The sequence below is a fragment of the Peromyscus maniculatus genome, chromosome 17, assembly GCF_049852395.1.
Source record: "Peromyscus maniculatus bairdii isolate BWxNUB_F1_BW_parent chromosome 17, HU_Pman_BW_mat_3.1, whole genome shotgun sequence".
In the NCBI taxonomy this organism is placed as follows: Eukaryota; Metazoa; Chordata; class Mammalia; order Rodentia; family Cricetidae; genus Peromyscus; species Peromyscus maniculatus.
The window spans coordinates 54,144,419-54,164,099 of record NC_134868.1 but is presented as its reverse complement, the minus strand read 5'-3'; the positions used below and the strand labels follow the sequence as shown (position 1 = coordinate 54,164,099).

The window sequence follows — 19,681 nt, the reverse complement described above, 5'->3', positions numbered from 1 at the left end:
AGAACATTCCTACCAATGATCTGTTTTGGTGATTAACAGATCATGCTTCCAAACAAAACAGACAAGCAATCACCAAATGAAATTTCCTTCTTTTACTTATGCCAGAGAAGTTGAGTGTAGAGGAAAATTATAAAAACTAGGAAGTCAGAACTGGCCTTAACCTCATCTTTGTTGAGTTTTAGACACAATGCTGACACATCAGACATTGGGTTCATCATTACAAATTCTTTATCATGAACATGAGACTTGACTGTCCTTGTTGACTGTGGGTGTTCTCTGGCTCAGAAATATAATAAGCCCTGTCCGCCAAGTGAGTTACCTCTAAGGCATGCATACATATCTCTTTCAATCTCTATGTTTACATTTATCCTATTGGTTTAATTACTCTGGAATGTTCTGACTTATATACAATGCCTACATTTATTATCTCCATAATGACTTTGTTTTGTTTTTCTTTTTCAGTAATTCACAGATATCAGAGAAGTTTCTCAAGTCAGTTATGATGGCTTAAACCAGAAATTTAGAAATAGGAGTGGGTATTAGTATGAGTTCAAGGCCAGCCTGGGTCATTTAGAGCGACTCTGTCTCAATAAATCAACTAATCAAACAATAAATCAATCAAAATTGGCTTCATACCAGGAATGTAAGGATGAATCAACTTATACTAATAAATAAACAAATATAAAACAATGCATTAAAAGAGTCATGGACAGAAAGTGCACAGCCATTTCAAGAGGTGAGAAGTCTTTGATCAATTTCAACATCCCTGCATGATAAAATCCCTAAAGCAACTAGAAACAGAAAGATTATATTTCAATATCACATATATAATACATATATATATATAACAGAAAGATTATATTTCAATATAACACACACATATATGTATGTATGTATGTATGTATGTATCAGCATCACAGTGAAAGAGAAAAATGGAACACATTGCCTCCCAAACTAATGACAGCACCAGTCCAGTTTAATGCATTATTCATGTTCATTATCTTGCTTAAAGTATTATCTTGATCAAGAAGGAATAGAAAAGAGATACAAGCAGGAAACACAAAAAGTAAGATTAGTCTTTTTTTCAGATTATATATGTTCCAATTCTTAAAAAGTCCTGAAGTCTTCACCTAAAATTTTTAAACACAATGAACATCCATCCCCAGCAAAGCAGCATATAACAAAACCAGCACACAGAAGTCAATACGGCAATAACAAGTACATGAAAAAGAAATTCAGGGAAACAACACCATTAAAAATAGACCACAGATAAACAAATACACAAGTCACTGAATAAAGAAAAAAAATAAATTCCAGGCATAAACTTAACTAGTAATATTAAAGATTTATACAATGGAAAGCATAATGCACCAAGGAAAGAAATTAGAAGACACTAGAAGATAGAAACAAAAATAACCCTCCCATCTCATGGATGGAGTAGAACCAATATTTTAAAATTAATGTATTATTGAAAGTGTTTTATATACTAAATGGGATCACAAACAAAACTGCAATTACTTCCCTCACTGGACTATTTGAAAGCATCTTAATATCCACATGGAAACACAAACATCCCCCAGTAGTCAGAGTAATCCTGACTAAAAGATCAATCCTGGAGGCATTGCAAGGGCTGATTTAATTTATTCTTCAGGGTGATAGTGATCAAAATGGCTCAGAGATAATGGAATAGAATAGAGGACCCAGAAGTGAGCCCACAGAGATACAGCCATAATTTTCCACAAAATCATCAGATTCCCTAGAGGGGAGGGATAGTCTCTTTAACAAGTGGTACTGGGAAAACTACACACAAGTAGAAAACAGAAACTAAGTTCTGTTCACGGTGTTAAAAAATTAATGCAAAATGGTTCAAATATCTCAATATAATTTTAACATTACTAGAGGAAATCACAGGGCTAACATGTTAAGGTCCAGGGATATACAGTGGCTTTCTGGATAGGACTGCAATGGCTTCAAAAATACTTAACAGGGATCACATTTTGGATTGTGTAAAATTAAAAAGGTCCTGAAACAAACAAAAAATAACAAAACAAACATACTACAACAATTGACAACGAAGGGGAAATGTGTAGAATCAGAGCTCTGCCAGTTCCATAAGTGACACACCCAGGACACTGAGAGGAAGCCACAATTGAGACATAGGAAAGAACAAATAACGCAACCAAGAAACATGCAGTTTTTAAGAGGAACAACAAATAGCCAGCAGGTTTGTGAAGCCATATTCAGCATCTCTTGTTATTAGGCATATGCACATCTGAGTTCCAATCGCCCAAGGTGTGAAAAAGGTATGGGGCATGTCTGTGTCATCAGGGACCAAGAGCTAAAATCAACTAAAAGACAAAAACAAAAAGTAGATGAATCCAAAACAATACCTTCTAGAAACTATACTAAGATTCCATCTAATCACAGTCAACATGGCTGTCATAATACAAAAAAAAAAAAAAAAAAAAAATCAGCAGATGTCAGGAAAGGTGTGGGAACATAGGAAGAGTCCTCATATAATGCTAGTAAGAACATTAATGAGTCCTAAAGGATTGAATATGGAGGTATTCCCAGCCAGCAGAAGACTTTCACATTGCCTTCCATCAAGGGAAGAACACTCTTACATTTAGCTTTTGGCAAACTAATTTCGAAGTAGATACTGCTCTCTGGGCCTTTTTAGCTAAAACATGTTTCAGCAGTCTCTCGGAAGATAAGAAAGAATCCTTATCACATCACTTCTTTGTTATCTCAGGCCCAATTTCTTATCGAATTTTATAATTAATCTACATCTGTGTGCGGAACCAACTGTGTACCATTAATTTAAAGCATCAGAACTCTAAATGAAACAAGAACAAGTATAGAAGACACAACATGGTGGCTCACACTTGTAATGCCAGTAGGCTAAGACAGAGGGATTTGATCACTGCTAGGTAAGACCAACCTGGGCTATGGAGTAAGATCATGTGTCAAAAAAAATTAGAAAAGATAAATAAAAGTACTTAAATTAATCAAGATACTGACTAAACTGTTCAAAGTAGCAGCCATTGGCTTAGGTGTCCCTGATAACTTGAAATGTAGGTTTCATATTTTGCACAGAGATATGTGTTCATTGTAAAATCTATACTAGATTTTGATATTAACATGAAGAAGACTATAAAACATCCCATCAGTCATTAATATTGACTGTGCATCCCAGTGATAAAATCTTGGATATTTTAGGCTAATACAGTCTATCATTCAAATAAATTTCATCTGTTTCTTTGGTGAAAGAACTCTTTTCAATGTTGGGTCTCACCCATGTGTAAAGGCAGTGCATGGTCAGTGGACAGGCCACTCCACACAATGAGGCAGCTACCAGCAGCCCAAGCAATGTTGATGTGAGTCACTGAATGTTCCCTTGAGCCCATTGCCAAATGCTGAGTCTTGTGATCTCTGTGTCTTTAATACAAGTTGATCCCAGTTGCTATCAGTTCCCTTGATAAGCCACATCAGTCATGCTTGCCTGGGACATGGTAAATATCTCTGTATAAATTTGGAGACTATTAATAGGAAGTTCATTGGTCTATGCATTATCTATCTATCACCTGTCTGTCTACCACCTGTCACCTGCCTATCAGCTATCTATCTATCTATCTATCTATCTATCTATCTATCTATCTATCTATCTATCTATCTATCTATCTACTTATTTATCATCTATCAATTATTTATAAATGTATATAACTGTATTTACAATAGTATCTTAAAAGATATATTCATTTTTATTTATGTGTGGGGGGGAGAGCCTGCACAAGTGTACGTACACCGCATATGTACATTATACAGAAGAGTCAGATTCCCTGGAACTGAAGTTAGAGGCAGTTGGAGCCACCTTGTAGGTGCTGGAATTCAAACCCAAGTCTTCTACAAGAGTGACCCATGCTCTTCACCATAAGTTATCTCTCAATCCTATCCCTCAATAGCATTTTTGTGGATAACTAAGTTCCTTTATTCTGGCATCTCATGTCAGATACAGCATGGATGATATAGCACACCACTGAATATAATCCAAGAATATACTTGAGAAAATGAAACAATGCTTTAAAATTCAGGGAATACGGTACAAAACCTAAAGGTAAAATGTGAAATGGTTAAACTTCTGGAAGGAAACAAAGTAAACATCTCAAGACATTGGTATTGGCTAAGATACTGTGGTAAGATCGCCAAATCACAAGCAACACCTACAGGAATTGACAGGTGGGCTATCATATTGTGAAACTTCTGCACAGTAAAGGAAACAATAATGTGAGATGTTCTGAAGAATGAGGGATGTTTCCATGTCATCATCCATGTGAGAGGAGAAGAACAATCAGAATCCATACATCACTCAAAACACAGAGAACTGTTACAACTATAACGATAAGGTGGAAGCTGAACTGGGGGTTGCAATGGACATTTCCCATAAGAGACTACACCACTAGCCAGCAATTCAAGAAATACCAATATTAACTCCAAGGGGGTGTAATTTCACCTCACTTAGAAGAACTGTTATCTAAAGACTGTGTAAATAAATAAATGCAAATAAACTTGCAAATAACTAGTGGTGAGAATGCAGAGAAAAGGGAATTCTTATACATGATGGATGATGGGTGATTGTCAAGGAAGTAAATTAACAAATTTACTATAGAAAGGATTAAGTCTCCTCAAATAAAGCAGCAATGACATCCAACAATCCAATGAAGGGAAATTTAATAATTTCATGAGAGAGATTATTGGGTGACCAGTTTTTCTGTAGTACAATTTACAATAGCTGAGATGTGGAATCATACATAGTGACCATCAGGTCCTCTGGTGTCCATGCATTGCCTAGGTGATAACCCATGTAGGATGAGGCCATGATGAGAGACCAGCAGCCTAGTTCTTACAAACATGGGATCCATATGATTCATTTTCTATGAAAGATTTTATGAGTAATGCCTTTACCTACTTTCTTTCTTCTTGTTGTTAACCCTGGCCTCATCTGGACAGCCAGGACTGTCTTTAATGCTTCATACTTGACAATGTATTTTGCTTTGAACTTGAAGCTCTTTTTGTCTTTTAAGGTCCCTGAGATCAAAGAATGCTGGATATAGCAACAGCTAACATTATGATCTAATAATTTATGAAGTGGGGAACCCAAGGCAAGTTAAGAAAGCATTTCGTTCATAGGCCACTGTGCCCTTCATGGACTGCCTCTGGAGCCTCATGTCCACCTTTACTTCTCTTCTCTAAAGATCCACCATTTTATGCAGATTGAAATGGTCCACCTGTCAGAGGTGATAAATGATGATGGTGATGATGGACAGTCATCCAAGTTGAACTATGGAAGAGATGAGATGGGTTGAAACTTGAGGAAGGAGATGTGGTTGGAAGATGGCTCCGAAGGGAGAACCCTGAGCTCATGTTCTGAAGAGCTGCTCCTTCCGAACTGCTGTGATTTTCCCACTTCATCATGTGTTGACCCCACGAAAGTATGACTACAGATGTTACTGTGAAGAGCACCCCATAACTTATATATGTATTACACTTAGGTGTTACTGTGTCAGTTCAACACTTGTGGTGGAAAGGGAAAGAAGGATTTGATAATGCTAGCCAGAAGTCCTGTGAGCCAATATTGTGATGTTACCGGTAGTGAGACTGCTGGGAAGGAGCCTCCAACACTTTCTGGAACTAAACAACCAGAGCTTTTGGGAATCAGAAAAGACACTCATTTCATTTTTAAAGCTCAGCTCACCCACACTGCCGAGATTTTTTTTTAAAATGTGGCTCCTGGAGATGCCACCTCCACACATTTATCAGCATTAGACCATTGACTTTTTCTTTATTATTGAATTATCTCAGTCAATAAGAAGTGGCATGTCTCTCAAATTATTTTATTTTATGAACTTCGAATTGTTACCAGGCCATGAATTAGAAAAGGAAAAGTATGAATATAAATGTATTCTCTGACATAGAAGAATGTGTTTATTAAGTTAGGACTTAATAAAACTTGATTAAAGAACAAGAAAGATCATTGAAAGGTTGTTATACCAACTTTAACTTTATAAAATATATAATTGCAGAATTGGTAAAGTTTTTTAGCTTAAGAAAAGATCCAGATAAAGACAATATGAGGGGGAAAAAAGATGTCTAAAGAAAAAATTCCAGGGGGTTAGTTAAGTTTTCATGCAGAAATAAAGCAAGAATGTTGCAACTCCTGGTTCTCAAGGCTGAGATTATATCCTGGAGGTTACAGACCATTGTAGGAGTAGACTTTAGACATTAGCTGACTATACAAAATAATAAAATAGGCACTTCAACTTTGTCTTTTTAGTCATTGAAATGAGATGATACAGTGTATGTGAGAAGGGAGGTAGAAGAAACAATTTGGAAGAAATAATGAAGCTTGAGGTCTACACAGTACAGGGAATGACTGCATGAGCAACTTAGTAACTTCCAGGTCACCCAAATAAGCAGCCCATGACAGGCAACTGCAGTAGGAAGGAGGGAGAAGAAAGAAGGGGACTCTGGGACACCCCAATGGCACTGTCTTTCAAACAAATTGATCACTGTCCTTCAAATGGGTCAATTATTCCAAAGTACTGTGGGAAAGCAGGGGAGAAAGAATCCATGCTCTGGACGATGAGGACACTTCCATTGTGACAACAGAAAGACAGAGATAATGACTGGCAGCAAGAATATAACACAAGATATGATTATCTCTAGGAACACTCAGAAAAAATGAGCATTTGGAGAAGATTGATAGCTATATGGGAGAGAAACAGTCATAACAGAATTTATCCAGGAATAAGAAAAAAAAAACATTAAATGTGCTGAACCTTAGCTCCAGTTTCTGAACTTATACCTGAGCCTGGACCCCTTCCTACCTAGCACCTCAGATTCCATACCTGTGACATGGATCTTATGTCATCCCTTCTGCTGGAGACTCAATGAGAAAGCAGTTCTGGGCCATAGTATCTGACCATTCCAAACTAGCTACACAGCTAGGGATCTATCACCATAAAATCATTAGCATCACAGAGAGCTCATGAAACATTAATTATTTGAAAGAAGATCCAGGCAATAAGATGCATTAAAATATAAGTGTATTGATAAGTGATTGGCAGATCAGCATGGATGAAAAGTCAGATTGTTAATTAAACTTTTGTTTTGTTATTTACTTATTTATTTTTGAGACAATAGTCTCCTATAGCCCAAGCTGATGTCAAACTCACTATGTAGCAGATGACGACAATGAACCATGATAGTTCTGTCTCTATTTTTCAAGAGCTGGGATCACTGGAGTGAGTCACCACACCCAGCAAACCACTCAGCAAACTTCTCTTGTATTATCTGAGAAATGAATGTCAACAGTTACACTGGTAGGTGTGTGTGGGACTTGAATCATATGGATTGCTTAGCTGCTTTTCCAACATCTCATTAAAAATGCAATAAGTATTTGCCTATTCTCTTATTTCTAAACCAGTAAGATGATTCTTTCTTAAGAACTCAGAACCCAAGATGTGATATATGCTTTCTCAAAGACAACAGTAGTAAAATAATCCCACCACAGAGGCTGAACATTCCAGGGACTGGGGAAAGGCATCAACTCTGAATGGACTCCTAGGGACATAGTTCATTTCACCATGGTTACCTCATTTCAAATGCTAAAGTGTTGGGAAAGTCTTTGGGAGATGAGATTGAACTGTCTAATTATCTTTAATTTTTTTTAATGTGGAAGGGTTAAACAAGGAAACATGAAATTTAATTTTCCAAAAGCCAGACATAGTGGTTCACACCTGAAATTATAGCTCCCAGGAAGCTGAGGCAGGGGGAACACTATGAATGTGAGGCAACAGAAGGAAAATTATTAAGAAAAAGATAGAAGAATAAGGAGAATATAAATTTATAAACTGTCAGGACACTGTGACAAAGGTGACTCTATGAATAGAGATTGATAAAGCCTGTGAAGGAGAGAGGAAGCATAACAGGTATCTGAGGTCTAAAAGCAGCTCTAATGTGCTGGTAGAGCTAGGGTCTTAACATGGGGTCTTTCATGCTGTGTCTTACTTCCTTTGAAGGCAGGGTTGATGAAAGGGCACGTTGCCCAATGCTGCCCTCTTTAAGTAGGTGGAAAGTTACCAACGCAAGCTACAAAGTCACTCACTAGGTTCAGCCTTCACTTCTCAGGTGCATAGGAGGTAAACACTTACCTCTGCAGAAAGGAGCTGGGAAGTCCCACGAGGCACCATTCCCAGGGCTGACAATGCAAGTCAGAATGGCGTGACCTTCCAAGATGTAGCCTGAGAGGCAGCTGTATCTGATCTTGTCGCCTATGTTGAACCTCGTTCCGTGGAGGACTCCTTTCAATATTTCCCCAGGGTTTCCACACGTGTGACTAGGTAAAACTGTTGGAAGGAAAGAAAGAAATTAAAGAAGATGCATTTATACCAGAAAATAAGCGATACATTTGAACTATTAAAATCAGAAAATCTCTGCAATAGAAAAATAATCCATCGTGATTATGAACTGAAAAGAGAATGTGTTTCGGGTTTAGAATATCTGCCCTGGCACATTCTTATAATGACTTTTTAAAAGTGTAAATAGATGTATTTGGTTAAAGGATGAAACTATAGTTCTATTCACATACTGTCTTACAGAGATCTAGATTATTTTGATAATAATGACACAATCTAAGAAGAGAAAACAAGCTGAAGAAATAATGTCAGAGCTGGCGCATGGATACATGCCCTTGTGGATTTTACCCAGACTTCATTATTACTAACATGCCTTATACAGAACATTAATTGATATCCAATCTATGTTTATCTTTACACCTTAGCAGTAGTATGATGTCTGATGCATATCACTAATATCTAATCCATGTGCACTCCCAGACTTCAGCATCAGCACCATAACTGATATACCACTAAACAGTATTGAGTGCATGTTTGTTCTCAGACCTCAGAATCAGCACCACACCTGATACACACCACTAAACAGTATCCAATACATGTTTACCCTTAGACCTCAGCATCAGCACCACACCTGACACACATCATTAACCAGTATTGGAAGCACATTTATCTTCAGTCCTCAGCATCAGCACCTTACCTATTACATACTACTAAACAGTACCCAATGCATATTTGTTTTCAGACCTCAGCAGCAGTACCACTCCTGATGGACATCACTAAGCAGTATCGAATCCATGTCTCATAGATAAGATTTGCACTAAAGAATAAATAAAAGAATTTCACTTGAGCCATCAATTTGAGAAATAATGCTGCTCAGCCCTAGGGTCTGTTCAATAGGCATTCACAGCTGCCTTTCCTCCATTTGTGTTGGTAAGTCAAGAGCTATAATGATTTGCAGCTCAAAGTTGGGTCTTGATTCTGCTTGTTCTGGAGCTTTCTTTTCACCTTCAAAGATTCTAACACAATCTACCTGCATGGGGGACTCTCAGGGTGATGAGATCCCTGGCCAAAGAATGCAATTCGGGATGGAACTGATCCAGGACCCAGTTGAAAGGATGAGAGACAAACATCTCCATATTTCTGCTCTACACTCAGCATCCTACTAGCAATTCAATGGTTTCTATGAAATAGTCAAATATTTGTGGAAACATACTATTTTACAAATATTTTCAAATGAAAACCAATTTCCAAAGGAATAAGTTATTTGCTGTCTGTTCATTTCATGTGTGTATGTGTATGAAGGGTGGTTCTTAGAGATTTTTTTAAGTATGTCTATTTATTATTAAATAATACATTAATTAGGATGTAATATTCCATCCAGTAATATTTAGAAAATGAAAGTGAGTTCATAGGTGGTTAATATTCTCTTCATGGTAGTGAAGCTCCTGCTCACAAATACTGTAGTGTACTTTTTATTAAACAATTTGTAAAAAAAAAAAAAAGTCTGTAAAATGTTTAGAAGCTTAGATAAAATAGTTCAGTAAGTTGTTGTCCATTTTGCTGTCCTTTACAGAAAGAATATTATAATTTGATTCCCCTTTGCATTTTTAGGGACAAGAAATATTAGAAGAAAAGGTATAGCCTCAGGCACTGCAGAACTATAAATCAAAGCCATAGTGTGACATCACCTTATTGAAGTCAAGGGGCTTCTATAGGGAGACAAAAATAACCACTATTGGAAGGAGGCATAAGAATGAACACTATTTGTTTGTTGAGACAGGGCTTCTTTGTGTAACCCTGGATGTCTTGGAACTCACTCTGTAAATCATGCTGGCTTCTAGTTCAGAGATCCTCCTACCTCTGCCTCCCAAGTGCTGGGATAAAAAGGTGTGTGTGCCACCACACCTGGCAAAATGAACACTTTATCTACTGTGTGTATGGATGTGAATGAATAAAACCATTTTAGTAAAAACCATGACTTTCCTCAAACAAAAACCAAATGTAGAGTTCCCAGGGAATCCAGCAGTGGCATCAGTGAACACAGAGGACAAGGGAAGAAGGAGAAGGAGTCAGTGTGTCAAGAATCCCCTTCACGTCCCCTCTACTGCAACACTGTTCACATCATCCAAGACACAGGAGCAGCACTAACCAACAAGTGGGTTAAAAAAGAAAACAATGAATAATGGACTGGTGCAAAGAATTATCAGGTAAAGTACTTGTCTCATAAGCCCAGAGTCAAATCAATCCTCTGGGACACAAATGGAGGTGGAAGTTAGAGAGCAGACTCCATGAATGTATCCGCTGACCTCCATATGTGTGCTTGACATGTTCATACACATGACGATGGTCATGCTGATGATGACGGTGATGATGATAATGATGGTAATGATTTTAAGTATAAAAGAAAATGGGGTACATATACTCTTTGGCCTTTAAGTATATGGCATCTCAATGCCATTTTGTTCTTTGTTCCCACTCAATGCTACTGAGCCTGGAGGACTTCGAACATAGGAAACAAGCTAGGTACAGAGACGAGAGTCAAGCATGCTTTCTGAAGCCTTCTTTGTAGACAACTCATGGTTTCCTGCTAAGATAATGACTGTTTAATTAGCCCATCGTAGTACTTCTTGCTAGAACTCACATGCTTTTTTACTCATGGACTATGTCGAGATACATTGTTTTCCCAAACACCAGTATCATCCACGCAAGTATATTAACATTTCAGATCTACTCAGAAGAATTGCACCAGACATTGCAGTCCTAAGCAGTACAATCAACACACCCACTCCGGAGATGAGCACAGTCTGCTCAACACTTGCATAGGTTCTACTGCTGAAGACAGTTTTTTAGTTGGGTGTGGTGGTACACTCCCTTAATCCCAGCACTGGTGGGCAGAGGCAAGGGGATCTCTGTGAGTTCGAGGTCAACCTGGTCTACGAAGTGAGTTCCAAGACAGCCAGGACTGTTACAAAAAGAAACTCTGTCTCAAAAAAATTTTTTTCTAATGTACATTGATACAGGTACTATTGTTGTCTATTATAGAGAAAAACTGATGTAGCTCAGTTGTTCACTGAATGATGGATAGAGAAGATTTTGGGAATGTCCACACACTTCACAAGCCTCAGAAGTCTTATACATATATAATATGTATATATAATATATGCATGCATATATATAATATATATGTATATAGTATACACTTGTAGGTGGGGTTGAGGGGTCGGGTCAGGGATATAGGGGCAGTGTGTGTGTGTAACCATTGCTGTCTATGGAACTGGGGAGTTGTGAAGGTGAGCTGGACACCATTGGTCCATGTGGAGTCTGGTTGTTATGCAGGAAGTTGGGCGAGCACTACTTTACCCACTCTGGAGACCCTTCTATATCATCCTCTTTGTCCCTGTTGATGGGGGTTGTCTTCACCTTAACACCTTAACACTTGATTATAGCAGAATTCAAAAATCACATATCAAGCACCATGTATGTGAGGCAAGACTTCATTTCGAAGGACAGGGCATATGGGACATGAAAGTGGCCTCAGGTCGGTTTTGTAACTCTTAGTAGCTGTTAATTCAGTGAGGACTCATCAGTGTTTGTTTCACAGGCCAGGTGTGAATATTGGAGCTGATATTTCAGACTCCAAATATCTGTTCCTTCTGACCCTATTGTGAGCGTGATTGCAAATGGCTGAGAGGGGTTCTGCTAAGTGTAAATTGATTGACACAGGGGAACGACTTTTGGTTTCTATATATGACGTGTGTCGAACAAAGACAGGCCCTCCGCAGGCTCTTGCTTTGCCTGCAGTAGTTCAGGTAAAGGACAAATCCACCAAATAGCATAAGGCAGAGTACATCTTCTCAGACTGTAATGACTAAGGACTACATACCTCACTGGCTTTATGAAAACACACGCAAAAAAAAAATGCTTTAAAAACAAACTGGGGAGCTGGAAAGATGGCTGAGTGGTTAAGAGCACTTGCTGCTCTTGCAGAGGACCTGAGTTGGATCTTAGCACTCACACAGTGGCTTGCAAGCATCTGCAACTAGAATTTCTGCAAATTTGAGTCTCTGTTGTAGGCTCCATGAGCACCAGATAGGCATGTGGTGCAGTCAGACATGCAGATAGAACATTTACACACATAAAATAAAAATAAAAATCAATTGGATAGAATATCATATTTGAAATACTGAATCCATTAGCAGTGCATAACTTTAAATCAATTCATTCTGATGTTACACACACACACACACACACACATACACACACACACACACACATAGGCATCAAGGAATTAAAATGAATTTAAAATATTTCCAGTAAAAATAACTAGAATGATTGAAATCAAACACTTTGATAAGTAGCACAAATTTATACATTTGCAACTTAGTGGTTGAGAATACTTATTTTCAACTAACTTTATTTTATTTTTGAGTAGTACTTAATTTTAAGCATTTATTTATTTATTTATTTATTTATTTATTTATTTATTTATTTATTTACTTGTTGTCTGTGCCCATTTATCTGTATGTGTGTTATGTGCATGCAGTGTCAGTGGAGCCAGAAGAGGGAATTGTATCTCCTGGAACTAGAGTCACAGGTGGTTGTGAGCTACAGTGTGGGTGCTGGGAATTGAACCCAGGTCCTCTGAAAGATCAGCCAATGCTCTTAACACTGAGTCATCTCTCCATCTTCAGGATTTTTTTAAATTTCTCAAATTTTAGTAGAAGTAACACCAACAATCAAAAAGATATATTTGAAGACCTAATAGAAAATGTATTATAAGCTACAAACAATGAAAATGCAAAACTATTCATATTATTAAGCCATTGCCAATCTCATAAAAGTTGTGGAATTATGAAAATGGATTAATGATCACTAGTCTGTGCAAATATTCAAGACTCAGAAGAATAAAAGCTACCGATACAGAGAAATCTAAGGTTGGAAGAAAACAAAATTAAAGTCAATTTTATTCAACCCAATTATTATTTCCACCAGTTTGCTTAAACTATTCTTTTGAACGCTTTCCCTGAAGTTGGTAAAAGTTTTCTCACATCTCCTGCAGGAACAAGTGCACAGTAAGCCTTTAGCAAACTCTCATTGAATTGACTTAACTCTTCATTTAATCCTCTTCAATCCTTGCTTGAATAAAGCGACCCCTGGCCCATAGGGAGACCAAGAAAGGAGTTCTTCTAGTATGAGAATTCTGCACAGAGCTGGCATTCAGTCATGTGGAAGGATTTCCTTAAACTTTAAGGCTTAAGGCAGAATAAACTGTGGGCAAAGTCTTTGCTCCCAGGGCAAGGTTCCATCAGACAGCAGGGTAGTTACCACCCAGGCCTGGGAACATGGACTGTCACTCTAATTATGCTACAGAATTTCACTTGGCAAGTCTTCTGATTTGGCAAGTACTTATGGTCACAATTCAGTGACTTAATTGGCTATCACATCAAGCCTTTAACCCAACTGCTTAAGTGATTAAATGGATGTCAAATTAAATTCCTGCCCAAAAGAAAAGTGAAGGTATGATCGTATACAAAAACCTACCATTAATATTCATTAATGAATGGGACACAGGGCTAGCAAGTAGAGTTTGAAATTCTCCAAGGAATGATGGCAACTTCAGCAGACTCTGTACAATGAATGAGGCCTTCTTAGACCATTAGATGTGCTAATCCTGAAACTGGGCCCCTCTGGATTTGTGCAGAGATTTGCCTTCCTGATAGTCTTCTCCTTGCTTAAGCCAAATAAATAAGTAAAAATCTTCAAATTCTCACATAATATAGGGTACAACAGATATGGAGTGTTCACCTGTGAGTAGTTTATAAGGGAAAGTTCTTCACCCATTTCCTTTGATTCTTTGGAAAAGATAAATGGAATCTGATTATGTAGTCTTTAGGAGTGCCAAAAACAAGATTTTCAGATCTTAAGGCCTGGAATCTGTTCATTTATGACTAGAAAAGGGGAGATGCTGACAAGGTGGAATTATGACAAAAATGTTGAGGTTCCTGAAGTGTATCCTCAATTTTTTTCACCCCAGAATCTTTCATCAGCCAAGGGAGGATGGGCGAGAAGAAGCATGTAAGTAGCAGCTCCATGGAGAATTATGAGAACTAAATGGAAAGCACAGCGATGAGCATGTCCAAGTAGAAGGGTGAAGTTTGCTCAAATCAGAATGAAAAGATAAACTTTGAGTGGAGTGAATAGCTGAGGCCAGTGTTTATGGTCAAAGCAATCAGCACAGGGTGCTGGAGGTATCAGAGCTGTCAGTCACTTGTGTTTCTGCTCCAGAGACCCACTGGGTGATGTGGACAATGGTCCAGGTCTGATACAAAGGAAAGCCTACCATGAATTTGTGCGATTCAGTCAGCTGCTTAGCAGATACTCTGGTTGGCACATTGCTCTGTATATTCCAATAATTCTCAACTGCTTAACTGTTAAGCATTATTCAGGTGGTAAGAAAATGAGATACAAAAAATTCATATTTCCAAAAGAATAAAATTGGGAAAAATAAAAGGAAGTCAGAACAGGCTGGTCTTTAAAATTGAGTATAGTTATCAAAATGACTGAGAATATATTAAAAAATCTGTGTATTTTTCAATATCAATGCTTATGTATTTCTTTGCCTAATAATAACTAATAATACTTGTAACACACTATGTGCTATATACTGTTTTATGAGATATAGATATTCATGAATATATATGTATATGGAGTATTATTATAATGAGCAGTTTACTGAGAAAATGCTGATGCAAAGAGGTTCTCTAAAGTTCATTGCCACACAGAAGAATGCAGTGCAGGTAGATGCAGAGAACGTTTGCCAGCACTAACCTGGAATGTCTTTCTTGTAGATGATTGCAAGCTATTGGGTCTACAGTGCCCTCCACAGTTTCTTTTGACAGCAAGATTATATAAATTCAGGATAACTGCCACACTTTCTCGTGTAGAAATGAGGTCAAAATTACTGCATAGTACTTTATAATTTTGTTAGCAGCTTTCCAGGTAAATTTGCTTAATGGAGCATAAGGTTAAAACAATGTGAACACAACAGAGAGACTGAGCAATGGTAACTCTGAATGCAGTAGACAGACCAGGAATAAACTGATCCAAATTCTGCATTTCAAGATAGTTTTCAGTAGTGGTTGGAAACTTTCTTTATCTGAAGACAAAGAACACACACACACACACACACACACACACACACACACACACACATTACAAACTTTCTTGAAAGAGGCATTGCTCTAGTTTGTACTAAAAGTATCCCCAAGCAACCATGCATTAAAGTTTGGTCATACTTTATGGTGCTATTTGAGGTGGTGGAACCTTTCAGGTGGATCCCAGGGAGAGGAAGGTGGGTTATTGGGGTTAAGCCTTGATTCAGGAGCTCTTGAGCGGCAGACCTCTGCTTTTCCTCAGCTTCTGGAGGATGAACAGTTTCCCCACACCACCCAATCACAATCATGAAATTCTTCCTCCCTGCTGGCTCAAAGCAACAGGCTCAGGTAACTACAGACAGACACCTCTAAAACCTCTAAAACCACCAGCCAAAATGACCCTTTCCTCTTCATAGGTTATATCTGTCATGTGTCATGTAACAGTGGCACAGAGCTGGCTTACAGACTGAAAGCACATTTGCTGGTATAAATGATGGGTAAATGTTACCCCGGACTTTGTTTTCCCTGGCTGGTTCCCACATGAACCTTCATCTACCCCAATAGAAGGCATAGGCTATCTGGGTGTCATGAAACTGAAGCTAAGTGTTGCTTTGCTATCCCTATCACAAATGCCATAGAAATTAATCTAGATGAAAGTTATTGCAAAAACCCCCAATAAAGAGACACACAGAATTAAACACTAAGGAATACCTATATCATTAATGCCCTGCCTGCCTCCAGCCTTAGAAACAGTATGTGCAAAGTATAAGTGCTCACTGTTTCAAACATGCAGTCTCATCCAAAAAAAAAAAAAAGATTAAGAAAATGTGAGGGATACAAAATATCTAGCAGTAATCTAAATAAATTTCCAACAGTTCAAACTAAAAACTGCAAACACATAAAGAACAAAATACATAGTGACAAAAGAAGAAAAAGGTGAGGCCACCAAAACAGATCCCAATTGTGCAAGCTCACACTAGAGCAGAGGATGACATGGTAAAGATGCAGCTGACAGTCTCCAAGTAGCAACAGAACAAAATCACAGGTGATGAAAGAGCAAAGGAGATACAATGCCTCCGTCAAATGTACTCCGTGAATCTACAGGAAAAGGTGAAGGAAGAAATTGATGAGAGTAACCAACACAGATCAAAGAGAACACTAGAAGGATTAAACAAACTGTCTCAATAGATAGTCATAGGAAAGGTAAACAACATAACTATTTCAGTGGAGATGCAGTGACTGGACTGCACAGATGACCTGGAGGCTAAGAACATTTATTCCTGCAAAGGACCTGGATCCATTTCCCAGCACCCTTATCAGGAAGCTCACACCCCCATGTTATTCTATTTTTCAGGAGACCCACTGCCCACTAGGGCTTGAATACACTTGGTGCATATAATACACAGCAGCACTAACACTTATGCATAAAATAAATGTTTAAAAATACAGAGATTTAGATAAGCACACAGAACTATGCTGCATTAAACATCTACATACTAAATGTAAAGATTCAAATGGATGACAGTGGAGAGGTGGGAGAAGAAGCATCTTCATGCATTAAATGAACAGGAGAAGCCATGTTACTAACACACACACACACACACACACACACACACACACACACACACACACAAATTAGTACAAAGGACACGATCAAGAATACAGAGGGTCATTTAACATAAAAGTGTAAAAATTTTCAACAATCTACAGCATTTATATGCCTATCAAGACCCCAGCAGAGCACCTGTAGGACACAAACAGAACCTCAAAGAGAAGAGATAGAACCAATTTATGTATATAGATTCCCAAGTGATCTCTTAGTAATTGACAGGATCATGCTGGGATGGTCAGGGTATGGGGTTCTTGCATGGCTTCACGCACCCAATTCAAATAAAACAACACTTAAAACTGAGGCCAAGAGGATATTTGAATGTAGTTGGGTCACAGGAAAATGACAGAACAATGCATCAAAGTTGTGAGAATTGTTGAAAGTCATGCATAGACGGGAATTTTGAAGATATGATGCAAAGATTATAAAACATATGACAATCAAGTCATTAGAATTGCTCTTCTACAATATAATAGAAATGGCAAGTAATGAGAGAGGGAGAGAGGGGAGGAAGGAAGGAGGGAGGGAGGGAGAGAGGGAGGGAAGGAGGGAGGGAGGGAGAGAGGAATGAGGAGGGAGTAAAGAAGAAGAGAGTAGGAAGGGTTGGGTAAGATAGTCAAGACAAGGTCAGGCATTGTTCTCCATAAAACTCTTTGCAAAGAGTCAATATTATTTTCATGTACTTCCTGCCAAGAAATTCTCTCTACATTCCAAGTGCTTATTCCTGATGATCCCAAAGGCCCTCACTTTGGGATGGTCGCTCTCTGGAGGGAGCAGGCACACCGACTCACAGGACAGTCTCCAGAGCCAGCTCAGTCATGTACCTTAAAGAGCTGTGTCTGTATGAAGAGGCACATGAAATGTGGAAGGGGACAATCTGATGGCCATTTTGAGAACCTTAAGCAAAAGTCAAAGAGCCCCAACAGGAACCTCAGAAGTCCAAGTGTTTACCTAACTCTGTAAGATCCATAGGCGAGGCATAAAATTCACATCTTCAATATTACATAAATGACACAGAATCAGAAAGAAAAAATATCTAGCATTCCCTGAGTTTCACCGTTAAACACCAAAATACCACATGCAGTATCTTGGGTGACTCCAATGTTCCTAGCAAGACACCATTATTCTAATTTAACATTAAAGAAGATGGTTTTTGGGAATCAGGAAGTGAGGAGATCAGAGAGGCAGACACTTGTGCAAAGGCTATATCTTCATCATGCTTTACAGTCAAGTTTTGCTCTGATGTAACTGCAATGCACACTCTTTTCAGTAAAGTGTTATAAAAACATATTTAGGGGCTAGCTGGACAGAAAATGGACAAAGGGACAGGCAGATATTGTTGTGACATTTGCTATCCAGCTGTTGGCTGTTTCCTATCCTATATAGGGAGGAGGTAGTGAGGGGATTGTAAACCTGTGGGATTTCACAGAGAAGGTGTGGATGCAGGTAACTTCTGGCCTCTTTCTCAAAACTTGAAAATTGAAAAGTATAAATAGTAAAGAGAATTTGGAGAAATACCTTTGAAAATGAATGCCAACTCCACCAATGAAATGTAATCTGTGTCTGTTCACTGGGTTCTTTGAAGGTCCTGAGTTCCCATGAGCTGACAGCACCCTCAGCCTTCCCTCTTACATCCCAAGATCCTAAGACTGCTCACAGGGGTAGAGTGTGATTTAACTCACTGACTTGGGTGTTTGTTGGGTCCCCAAATGACACTGGATTGACTAATGCTGTGTGATTTTAGGTCACCAGATGCTACAATGAAGCAAACTTCAAAATCCGTAACTTTTTTAACTCAAAAAGCACTCCCCTCCAAATTATCAATGCTAATAAGCAGGTCATATTTTATGCAAAGACGGAGGAGGAAAAAGCAAATCCCACCTCTTTGTCTTACATTTTGTGCTTCTTCTGTCATTTGTGGAATTGTTTAATTTGCCTAATTTTTGAGGGCCTACAACCAACTGTTGGCTTTCCATGATTCCATCAAGACAAAGGACTAGAGGTGTTGCTATAGCTAATGTATAATATAAATGTTATTTGAATGTAGTTTCAATTTATAGAAATTTTGCGAGTTGTTGAAAATTTAAAGTTATCTTCATCTCACCCTCTGATATATGGACATTGTATAATTATTTTCAGATGGGGAACCAATGGACTAAAATTCCTAAATTCAGGATGGAGCACTTCTCATAGATATAAAAGGATTGTGAGCCAAGAGGAGTGCTGCCTTGGGAATTCCACTCTCTTCTCATTCAGATGATTGAGTGGTGGTGTCAGTGAGCCCTTGGGAAACTGCAGTGAGCACAGAAAAATCTACTATAATCCATATTAGCATGGAATTAAATATATTCTTTAAAATGGGCACATCCATATTATGAGATGTTTTCTCTGACATTGATGCTAAGTGGACCCAGACTGAGGAGAAAGCCACCCGGACTTCACAGTCTCCTGAACTCCAGGCCAGCCCAGCTAATCACTGCTCAAGGCTGAAGGTGATTTATTTA

At 38.3% G+C, this 19,681-nt stretch overlaps 1 protein-coding gene across 2 annotated transcripts in view; it reads right to left on the bottom strand.

Moving 5' to 3' along the window:
- The window catches only part of Csmd1 (CUB and Sushi multiple domains 1), a 1,611,441-nt gene that overhangs the window by 775,457 nt on the left and 816,303 nt on the right, over nucleotides 1–19,681 (bottom strand). For both annotated transcript variants that reach the window (XM_042262873.2, XM_042262874.2), the window contains exon 4: nucleotides 8,211–8,405. In XM_042262873.2, coding sequence (XP_042118807.2) covers nucleotides 8,211–8,405 — 195 coding nt within the window. The remainder of the gene's footprint in view (nucleotides 1–8,210; nucleotides 8,406–19,681) is intronic.